This window comes from Podarcis pityusensis, assembly GCF_964106645.2.
Source record: "Podarcis pityusensis genome assembly, chromosome: 6".
NCBI classification, from domain to species: domain Eukaryota; kingdom Metazoa; phylum Chordata; class Lepidosauria; order Squamata; family Lacertidae; genus Podarcis; species Podarcis pityusensis.
The window spans coordinates 22,644,235-22,655,984 of record NC_138030.1 but is presented as its reverse complement, the minus strand read 5'-3'; the positions used below and the strand labels follow the sequence as shown (position 1 = coordinate 22,655,984).

The window sequence follows — 11,750 nt, the reverse complement described above, 5'->3', positions numbered from 1 at the left end:
CAGGGCCAGCACCTGTCTGGTTTAAAGCAGACTGAAGACTTCAAATCGCTTAAGTGCTACTCCCAACATTAATTTGACATGCTAATTTACAGTGTAGGGGAAAGCATGAAAAATGCATTGCTTTCAGGTGTGGACCATTGCATACACATGTATTTCCGCTGAGGCTGGAAAGTTGCAATTAGCTATGGCTTCCCACTGTATACCAACCCAACAAAATCTGGTTGTGATCCTGATACAAGCTATGCATGGGGAACCTGGTCAGGGCTGATGGGGGATGGATGTCCAACAACATTTGGATGGCCATATATTTATATGGTTTGTTTTCTGTATACCCAATCAAGTGGCCCAGAGTGGTAAGACAATTTTAGACTTGTATACATTTTAGCTGCACTATACGGAAAACAGTACTAGGCTTGAGCTTGGAACCTCAGCTGAGAACAGGTGGCTTTTAAAATGTCACTGCCTCTCAGCCTCAATTACCCACCTGTAAACTGACATTATAATTACTTGTCCTCAAAACTGACTTGAGGGTCAGCCACATGGATGGTTATTCTTGGTATTGTCCATGTGGTTTTCCTGTGCTCCCCCCCCCCCCCATTCTGTCAGTTGGGTCCAACCTCTCAGTTTATTGCACACTTCATTGCTCACTTTTTTTGCAGCTGTTGCTGCATATACCAAGGGGCTGCTAGAAGTTGGGTCGTGCAACTATTTGTGTCTTGCACACACAACCGATAGCTTGTGATCAAGTAGCGTTGCCAGCCTGCAACCCAGATGCCATTCATCTACTTTCACACCACCTGATGCAGTGAAGATTTAATTGGGAGCACCTTTCTTTTTTAGTCAATCATGATGTTTAATCAGTTAATCTAACCAATTCATTGATAATATGTAGTGCACCATCTGTGATAGTAGCAATTTTACACAGTGAGGTTATCAACAGATAAAGTACATTAGGCAAGTAATCTAAAGCTTGGGTGGAGAATGTGTGGTCCTCCAGATGTTGGGATACGACTCCCATCATCCCTGACCACGGGACTTGGGAGTCCCAACAACATCTGGAAGTGGGTGCACAGGTTCCCCATCCCTGACCTAAAATGTCATGGATATTCAGAGCTCCACTATTTATTCTGCACCATGAGATGTTTCTTTTGATTCATCATCCCATCTCCTATGCATATTTGCATCCTGGTTCATTTTGGCTTCTGTTTTACAATCAGACTGCTCACTGTTAATGTTAGAAGGGGGTAAGAAAGAGTTCTAGTTATGAGTAAGTGTGACTTAAGCAGTGTCTAACGATGGCACCATGAACCCCAAATTGGTGGGGGACAAACACACCTGAACACGCAGTCTGCTTTTAGTGGCAGTTGCATGGGAAAGCCATAGGCAGAAATCTTCCCCTGTTCTGCTAGCTGAGATCGTTTAAACTGGAAAAGGACTTCCTGCATACAATGCTTGTACTCTACCGAAAAGCTGTAGCTCCTCCCTAAACCACCATTTTGCTATCAGATCGTTTTCAGGTGTGCCTCTTGAACATTCCCCATGAATTAGTGTTGAGCCTGACAGTTGAGAAACATGATGAATAATAATAATACTTAGCATTTAGCGTTCAAAGCTCTTCATGTACATTGTTTCAGAAACTCTTTCAATGTTCCCGTAAGGTGGGTCATTGCTGCTATTCCCCCTATTGAAGGAGGAGGACAGGGCCACTGTGCAAGTTCATGTCAGAGGAAAGATTTGAACCAAGGACTCTTTGAGACTAATCTCATGCATCCTGTAGCTACTGCACCAAGTGAATTCTATTGCGTCATTGAAAAACTAGCCACACAGCAGCAGGCCAAGGCAACTTTTCTACCTAGGGAAGGTCTACACAACTTTGTCACCCATCAAGCTGAATGCCACAACCAACCACCAATTACAGCATACCAGAAGCATGAGAACCCGTTTTGTAATCACTTGGAAACATCAGAAGGGGGGGAGGCAGACATGGTTGGGGTAGGTTGCATTCTGCTCTGTGTGTCAGAAGTTTTGTGGGCCCACACTAAGTAGATGTTATTACTGCTGCACCCCTTTTCTGGAAGCCTTTTTTTTCATTCCTCTGCTTCTTACCTTCCCAATATACACTGCATATTTGCAGTGTAAGAATGCAAAATTATATTTGTAGGGGAGGAAGAATAAACAACTATGCTCCACTACTTATCAGTGCCTCCCCCAGGAATCTAATCCTGTTCAGGCATCTCTTCTTGAGCCACAATGCCTTACTGGCCCTTTCCCCCCAATAATGCACATCCTCCCAGTTGTAGACTCATTGAATTGCAGAGTTAGAAGGGATCTCGAGAGTCGTCCAGCCCAACCCCTGCAATGTAGGGGTCTCAAATAGATCATACATGACCATCTGCTTGCTTGAAAGGAATACAATTTTCTTTTATGTTACAACTAAGACATTTGTTGTGTGTATGTGGTGTGCTGGAATTGGAGAGACTCTAAGCTTGCACAAATGCCTTGCCTGAAATAATTGCAGCCGAGGTCATGGCTAACTTGAGTAGTCAGGGTGAGTGAACCAAGAGCGTTAGCTGTAAAAGGCTGGAGAGTTAGTTGAAAAAAATAAAAAAACTACAGTCCCTTTGCCTCACCCCTTTCTCCCTATGCTCTTTACCTTTTCAATGCATTGACCATCTTGCAGGGAGAAGGCTTATTTCTAATTCTCCCCAAGTACAAGAAATGAGATAGGGAACCGCTGTGAGGTTTAGTCACTGAGCCAGACATCCACATTCCTTCTTCATCATGTCAGCTGGCAGAGTCAATGCGGTGGATTGGCAACATACACACAAACACACACACACACCGCTAGCTGCTGCTCTCCTGCTCCTCGGGGCCATCTTGCTGCAGCTCTTCTTCATCTGACTGCACCACGGGGGTCTCGGCCCCTTCCTCACTGGTGTCTAGGCTGTTCAGGTCTGTAGAGGCAGAGGATGTGGATGAGATCCGGGATTTGATCTCGGTCGAGTTGGGCACTTGCAGAGAAATTTCCTCCTCGTAACGGTTGGAATCTGGCCAAGGAGGAAGACAAAAAGAGAACAAGCGCTTGATGAGGCTGGCCAACATTTTGCTGCCCTCTATACCGATGTGAAGCTGTTCCTGCAACATTTCTAGCTTCTTAAGCTATGCTGGCTCTCCCTATATTGGAGCAGAAGAAAACCTAAGCTTTTTTGCTGTTTCCCACCATTGGTTATTGCAGCTAGTTAGCAGATACATGCATGCCACATCATAACAGAAAATGCAAATGTTTCAAGTTTTTTATAATGTCTGCAGCACCGAGGGCAGTATGATGGCACGTGCCTACCCCGCCCCCCCGCTCCATTCCTAAATTTACTGCATGCAAGTTGCTGCAAGGGTATTGCAAACATAACATCAACATATCAACACCTACGCTGAGATTCTAGGTATTCTAGGGTAGGCATAGATATGCAAACTCGGCCCTCCAGATGTTTTCGGACTACAACTCCCACCATCCTTAGCTAACAGGACCAGTGGTCAGGGATGATGGGAGTTGTAGTCCCAAAACATCTGGAGGGCCGAGTTTGCCTATGCCTATCCTAGGGTAATGCCTCACATACATAAGAGCATAGGAAGAGCCTGCTGGATCAGGCAAACAACCCATTAGCCCAGCATCCTATGCTTGCAATGGCCAACCAGATGTTTCTGGGAAACCTGCAAGCAGGACCTGAGCCTAAGAGCCCTTTCTCCTCCTGCAGTTTCCAGCAACTGGTATTCAGAAGCATTACTGCCTCCAGCTGTGGAGGCAGAGCCTAGTCATCATGGCTAGCAGACACTGAGAGCCTTATCCTCCATGAATTTCTCTAATCCTCTTTTAAAGCCATCCAAGTTGGTGGCCATCACTGCTTCTTGTGGGGGCAAATTTCCATAACAGCGCATTAAAATGCATACAATTTCATATACACACAAGACTCACCCTGTCATCTCACAGACAGGCTACCCAAACACAAGGATCTTGAACGATTATTTCTTGCAGTCATTCTGCAAAGCCTAAAATGGGGCGGGACAGGCTGGCTTCTTGCTGTCTGGATAAGCCTTTGTAGTGTCAGAGGAGTCAGACACAAGTTAAGACTCTGTGCATCTCACCATGCCTGACCTAATTTAAGGTATTCTAAAGATTAGCATCTCTGGGCATTTTCTGGCTGTTGCACACACACAGTTTTTTTGAGACTGTAAACAGCAAAATGTAATCTGAGAAGGTGCCCAGAGAATGCCTTTCTATTTTGTTTAGTTTTGTTACTTTAAAAAATTGCCCAGTGCCTTGAGCAGTCATATTTCCCATTGCTGGAGCCTGTCAAATTAATACAGCTGACTGCTGCCCACCAGTTTGACTCCGCTGTTTGCAATGAGGAGATTTCAGGTGTGGAATTGGCTGAGGTTCAAAGGGCACTTTCTGGAGCAGCTGCAGGGACAGAGAGAAATGTGGCTACCTTTTGCATGCCGTTGAAATCGCCACACAAGCACAACCTTGTAGAGCGCAAAATCTAGCTCTACAGCAATCTCACCTTAAGAAGAAAGGAAACTTATTCTTTCTCCCTTATGACTCTGGAGAAAGGCTTGCAAAACAAGAGAGGTATTTGGGTAAAATTTGAGATTGCAGGGCCCCCAGGGATCCAACATGAAAAGCTCAGTAGCTCCCTTTTGCTCCATCAGTTAGCTCCAAGCTTTAGGAAACATGGGACAAAGCACCCTCTGGGGTGGGGTGGGAGCAGGGCCGTCTTAAGCATATCCGGCGCTGTGGTGCAAAGATCCCTCCAGCTCCTCCCCCCCCCCCTGGCAACTCCAAAACAAGGGAGGAGACAGTGGAAAATGTCCTCTGCCTCCCCCACCGCCCCGATCCCTGGCCTGGTGGTGGTGATCAAGCAGGAAAACGTGCTGGCGGACATGCTCTCCTCCAGCGTTAGGGTGCCCGAGAAGGCAGGCTGGGAAGGCTGTGTGCCGCCTTTTGCCAGGAAGCAGGAGGAGGACAGCGACCAGGAGCAGGGCCATCTTTAGCAGATGCAGAGGCTTGGGAGGGAAGCAGCTTCCATCCTAAGCCTCTGCAGGGATCGCTCTCCTCCTGCAGAGGCTTGGGAAAGAAGCTGCACACCCGCCAGCCATATAGTTGGCGGGGCACAGCTGGTGGGCGTGCAGGGAAAGGGGAGGCTGCCAGCAAAGCCACACAGCTCCCCCACTTGCTAGGGCGCCCCTGAGAGGCCAGCGCCATGGCGCAACAAACCACTAAGACCAATAGGAAAGATGGCTCTGGGTGGGAGTAGCTCCTTCTTCCAAAAGCTGCTGAGAGGTCAAGGAAAAGCAGCCGGGTTGTGTTCCCCATCGCTTGTCTGACAGAGGCCATCAATCTGGCTGCTTGGGTGCCAAAACCAGGCCTGAAACCAAGAATGGGATCCAGATAAAATGCTTCCAGGCATACCTGCAGCTGGCCAGCCACCACGCACTCTGTCACCTTGCCCCGGAAGTTAATATTAGAGACCGCAGTGTAGTTTTCTAAAAACTAACCAGAACATTGTAAAATGGGGACTCGCAGACACAGCTATCTGGCACAGCTATCGGTAGTGGTGGGGCCTTGTTGGGGCCATCAGCCCACAGCAGCTGCTGAAAGCTGGGCTTGTGCTCCCTTTGTGGTTCTTATGCTCCATGCCTGCTAATGCTCATAAAGTTTACAGGCCCCCTTCTTCCTTCTATTCCACCGCTTGTTGCCAAGACAACAAGACAACTATTTGACAACTTGGGCTTTCTAAACTAGAATGAGTTATGCAATACAACATATGGGATTTTGCTTAATTTACATCTTCCCTTTTGCTGCTTCTGCACAGAACTTGGCAGCCCAGGCTGCCGTATGGTTCATTAACTCCCGATCCTGTTCAGAAACAGCCCCCCCCCCCCGTGCTTGTGCGCGAAAGTTACGTTGCGCGGATGATATTATCCGCCCTGCTAATAAATCATTAGCCAAAGACACCGCTGAACATGCAGCGCAGCGTGCGACTCTATGACAGCGGGAGCAGGATGACCCCGTAAACCCCTTCCGTCAAGAGCCTGGCCTGGCCAGATCTCCTCCGTGAATCCCTGGCCGTGTCATTGTACAAGCCACGTGCCTCACATTCCTTCTCCATGTTTGGCAACGGGAGCTTTTGTGCATGGCTTGTGAATAACATGGCTTGGAGACATCATCAGTGAGGCCGTTTAACTGGAATGCAGGAGGCTGTGCCGGTAAAGTGCTTGAATCACACTCTGGCTGAATCACTGCATAATAGCGGGGTCTTGTCGCCTTCTCTTTGACCTCCTGCACAGGGCAAAGAGCCTTCCAGCCTGAGAGTGAACAGAGCGGAAATGCCGAGAGCTGTATTTTAAAAAATGCAATCAACATAAATTCAAATACTTTGGGAGACGGGTCAGTGATGTTGTCCATTTAGGGACAACTGGCCCATGCTTGCAGAATAATAAAAGCTGATTAAATGGTGTGCCGGGTTTTGGTTGGTAGGTTGGTTTGGCAGTTCGTTTCCCAAATACTTTTAATTAGTTCGTTCAGTGGGAACAAGCAGCCTTCTGCTGGTGGTACTGCTTTTCCAGAAAAGGCATTAACCTTCACAAAGTGGGGTGCGTGGCCAGTCTTTCTGTGTCCTGTCCCCACCCCTGAACATTTATTGAAAAGTTATGGTGCTGCATTCATATTGCACTATGCAGTAAGATTAGCTGAGGTCACAGAGTAATGGGATAGATCAGTGGTAGGAAACATCTAGCCTGTGGGCGGTTTAAGCCTGCCAGACCGCCACATTTGACCCGTGGCATAGTTTGTCCCAAACCTCATCACCTAACATCATAGAACGTCAGGGGTGGGGCAGGCAAACCTCCTGGAAGCCCGTTGTACAAGCGGAAGTTCTTCCACAGGGCTCTCTCTCCCTTGGACGTTGCTCATTAGCTCAGGGGTCAGCAACCTTTTTCAGCTGTGGGTCAGTCCACCGTCCCTCAGACCATGTGGTGGGCTGGACTATATTTTTTTGGGGGGGGGGGAATGAACATAGAAAAATTCCTATACCCCACAAATAATACAGAGATGCATTTTAAATAAAAGCACACATTCTACTCATGTAAAAACACCAGGCAGGCCCCACAAATAACCCAGAGATACATTTTAAATAAAAGGACACATTCTACTCATGTAAAGACACACTGATTCATGGGCCGGATTAAGAAGGCGATTGGGTTGCATCCTGCCCACAGGCCTTAGGTTGCCTACCCCTGCATTAGCTGAATCCCAGCCTATGCTAAATTCTACTCAGTAGATCCACTGGGTGGAATTTAAAGTTGTGCTCCTCCAGCCATGATGCATGCACAAGCATTGCAGCTTGGCAGATGGAATGATCTTCCCTCCTTCCTCCTTGCATCGATCCCCTTTTTGAGGAGTGGCTAACCTGGGGCGTTTCAACGACAACTACATGCCCCATCATCCCTGACTACTGGCCATACTGATGGGGCTGGTGGGAGTTGTAGTCCAACAACTCTGGAAGGTGATTAGTTAGCTATCCTTGTTCTATTTGAGAGGCTGCCTGGTTCAAGTTTGGTTTAAACCTTAAGAACAAAGAGTTACAAGGGCTTGTCCATACTTCCACTTCCCCTGTCCCTGGACAGCATGGGTCCAAGCAGTTTCCCCCTTTCCCTGTGCTTTCTAGCCATTGGTCTCAGGTGTTTTGCCTTGGCCTTGCCACTCTCCTCTGGAAAACCGGCTCTTTCGCACTAAATCAGAGCAAATGGCAATTGCCATTTGTTCTGATTCAGCGCTAAAGGTCCTCCACGCCTCCGGGGGCAAGCCGAGGTGTGGAAAAGCCCTGAGTCTCACCCATCAGCTGTTAATACACGGGCAGAAGACTGAGCAGGCACAAAGTTCCCCTAGGCGCAGTGTTCTCCACTAGAGTGAGATGGACTGTACAGTGGTACCTCGCAAGACGAATGCCTCGCAAGACGAAAAACTCGCAAGACGAAAGAGTTTTTGGTTTTTTGAGTTGCTTCGCGAGACGAATTTCGCTATGGGCTTGCTTCGCAAGACGGAAACGTCTTGCAAGTTTGTTTCCTTTTTCTTAAAACCGTTACAGTAATACAGGGTGCATTGCTTGAAGAGGTGCAGTTGCGACTTGACTTCGAGGAGCAACTCATAGCACGCAGTGTGGTAGCCTTTTTTGAGGTTTTTGAAGACTTTTTTGAAAAAATGGAAACCGTGCTTCGCAAGACGAAAAAACTCGCAAGACGAAAAAAATCGCAGAACGAATTAATTTCGTCTTGCGGGGCACCACTGTATGTTTATTCAGATTATATTGCTCATTTCTAAATTTGCAACCATACATATACAGTAAGTTATTTCATGCAAATTTTATGCAAGACTGTGCCCTCGTGTGTTTTTTGGTGGCATGTTTCTTTTGCTGCATGGTGAGAAATAAATCACCATCCTATTTCACAGATTTCTTCCAGGACTTTTTCTTTCAGCCTTTCTACTAGTAGACTAGGGGTTGTCAACCTGGTCCTTACCACCCACTAGTGGGCATTTCAGGATTCTAGGTGGGTGGTAGGGGATTCTAGGGCACAAGCTGAATCCTCCTTCCATTGAGCACTGGTGGGCGGTAACGAAATTTTACCATCAGGAAAGATGCAGTGGGCAGTAGGTATAAAAAGGTTGACTACCCCTGTAGTAGACAGAGGTTAGTCTCAGTTTCATTCCCCTCTGCTCCTTTAACCAGACAGCATTTCACCTGTACTGCTCCTCTTCAGTCTTAGGAATCTTTGCATCAAAGTCCCCATCGCTCAGGCTCAGAAAAGCATACAGCCAAAACACTGTAAATGGCAAAGCAAGCTACTTGTTTAGCCCCCAATCCATGGGAACCTCTGTGACATTTGAATAAAATGTCAGATCTATCCATCAGCCAGCATTAGATCTGTCACATTTGGTGCTTGCTCCCTCATCTATTCTTGTTTGGAAAGATTCAAATGAGCATGTAGGGCCCAGAGAGGGGGGGGGGGGGAATGTACTTTTCACTGACTTAGGATTTGAAGGGTTTAAAACAGAAGAATAGTTAGTAATAGGGAGCAGGGACAGGTCCAGGTGGGGATGGGGGTGGAATCAGCAGGTAGGCTGAAAGGCTAAATTTGTTTCTGTGTGCTAGTAGCAAAGTTTGCATTGATATTGTGATGGCTTTTTAACTAACACACCAACACACTGATTAATTTCAAGCATCTGGATTTCTCTGCTATGGAGAAAAAGCCAATCAATTTTTTGGCACACAACCCATAAAGGTTTTGGTCTTCTCCGCTGACTGTTTGATAATCTGTTTTGGCAGTGGCAATGGTTTCACGTCCTAAATTATAAATCCCACTAAGAGGCAGCACAATTTCACTTTGAAGAGCACATGCTCCGAAACAGAATGTGTTTGGTTTGACCTGGTCCTGCACCATCATCGTTTAAACACATAATAAAAGAGACTTTCCATTGTTTACTGCCACATTTAACATGCACGTTGCACAGAAAAAGAAGCCAAACCGATACAAGCATGACATACCAAATGCGTAAGTAGAACGTGCATAAATTTCATTTTTATTTTTCACTAGTGTATGTGTGGGTGCAGATCAGTGCAACAGAGTACTGCTGGTACCTGAATGAGTTCCATAAATCCTAAAAGCAGGTTATTTGTGAGTGTGATCCCCTTAACACCCAACCATATTCCAAAATCAGGTAGAGTTTAGCTAGTTTTGAACCTCTAGCCCTCGTCATTATGGAGAAAAATAAGAATTTGGCATGATCTGCCAAAGGTGTACAAGTTAAAGGTGGCACTAGACAGTATTTCTAGTAAGCAGTAGACCAAGCTTTTGCTTATCTCAATGTCTCTCCTTATTTCTCTTGCCTCTCCTCCAAACTGTTGCTTCTCCTTCCCAAGCAGCAAGCTGGCAGACCGACCCAATGGCAGAGTTACTCATAAGTACCTGCAGTTGGTCAACTGAGAATCCCACTCTCCCTATCCCAGGAGGTAGGTTGGGGTACTTATTCTCAAGTAATTCCTGTATCACCCCTTTGCACACAAAAATGCAAACAGTAGGCTGCAGAGGGATAGTCTGCTCCACCTTGCCTTGGTAAGAAACGCAGATGGAGCAACTTGCACAGGTGCAACCTTAGCACGTGCCTGTTAATGATGCTGTTGCAGGAAGTAACCTTGGCCCCACTTGACCCGAGAAGATCCTGGGTCAAGTCAAGTCCATTTTTATTGTATGTAGCCAAAGGCCTTTACAATGGATGACAGAAAATAAAAGGAAAACTTTCCTCTAAAATCATATAACATAGCCTGTAGCAGTGTGTAACATAAAAAGAAATCTACAACATTAAATTTTAATATTGGAGTGCATTCACATAGCTGGAATGGAGTTTCTTGGCTGCCAACGCAAATTTGGCTACCTGGTGTGTAATATATAGATGTTTATCTGCTAGCAGTTAAACTGTCACTTCCTGTGCGGATCGACCTGGAAGCCAATTAAAAATTGGTGATATAAAATTTCCTCTGGGCACTGTATACAGGGGGCAAATCAGCAGATCGCGTGTGATGTCCTCTACCTGATTGCATCCATATATACATTTGTGATCCATATGGGGAATTCCCCGATATCTCCCCTCTCAATATGCTGAGGGCATCTGTTGGAATCTTAGTTCTACAAAAGCCCTGCATAGTTGTGGAAAGGTCAAAGTCTCAAGGTAATGGGGCCTTGAAGGACTGATTGGTTTGGGTGTAACAAGTAGAGTAATGGGCGGCAATGATGAATGCTCTTTCTTGGTTGGCATCCTGATCAAAAATCCAATTTCTAAGGTCACGTGGGCTAAGTAGTTCTCCATTTGAAGATTATAAACCCTACGCTTATTTTGGCACTTTTGAGCCAAGCCCCTTCCTTAGTTGCTCTAACCAGCAGAGCTTAGTGAGGGTATGATCCTCGAAGGCGTTTAGCCTGTCCCATTATCTCAGATAGGCTAGATCAATTCTCTCTACTAGTGAGAGGAGTCATGGTCCAAGGGCTCACTAGGCTCATTCCTAATCTCAGCTCTTCGGATCCCCTTTAGTAGCTCTGCAATTTAGTTGGTCTGCAATTACCTACCAGAAATCAGAAGGCTGCCACCAGAACACCCTAAGTAGCCTTACAAACACAGTGACACACACAAACCCTTTATTATTATTATTATTATTAATAATAATAATAATAATAATTTTATTTCTACCCTGTCCATCTGGCTGGGTTTCCCCCGCCACTCTATATGTTCTTTCCTCATTGTAGCTTCCTCCACTGATGTCAGCGATGAACAGTGATTGGTCCAATTCACACTCCAAATCCCTTGGGTGGGCATTCTAGCCATTACCCTTTAAGAAGGAGTTATCTTTCTAAAATTTACTGCATGCAATGCCTTGAAAGAAAATATGATGAAAATGATGTACAGATGGTATATTGCACCAGTGAAATTAGCTAAAATGTATAAAATAAGTAACAAATGTTGGAAATGTAAGGAAAAAGAAGGTACTTTCTATCATCTGTGGTGGGAATGTAAAAAGGTGAAAGGTTTCTGGGAAATTATTTATAATGAGATGAAAAAGATGTTGAAATATACATTTATAAAAAAAACCAGAAGCATATTTACTTGGGATTGTAGGCATGGATATTAACTGTTTTATATGCGA

The 11,750-nt window shown here is 45.8% G+C and overlaps 1 protein-coding gene across 1 annotated transcript in view; it reads right to left on the bottom strand.

The window, feature by feature from the left end:
• Positions 1-828: 828 nt before the first annotated feature.
• Positions 829-11,750, bottom strand: part of DBNDD2 (dysbindin domain containing 2) — a 29,806-nt gene continuing 18,884 nt past the window's right edge. The window contains exon 4 of the mRNA XM_081009289.1: positions 829-3,047. Within this exon, the coding sequence (XP_080865415.1) occupies positions 2,845-3,047 (203 nt within the window). The 3' untranslated portion in view covers positions 829-2,844. The remainder of the gene's footprint in view (positions 3,048-11,750) is intronic.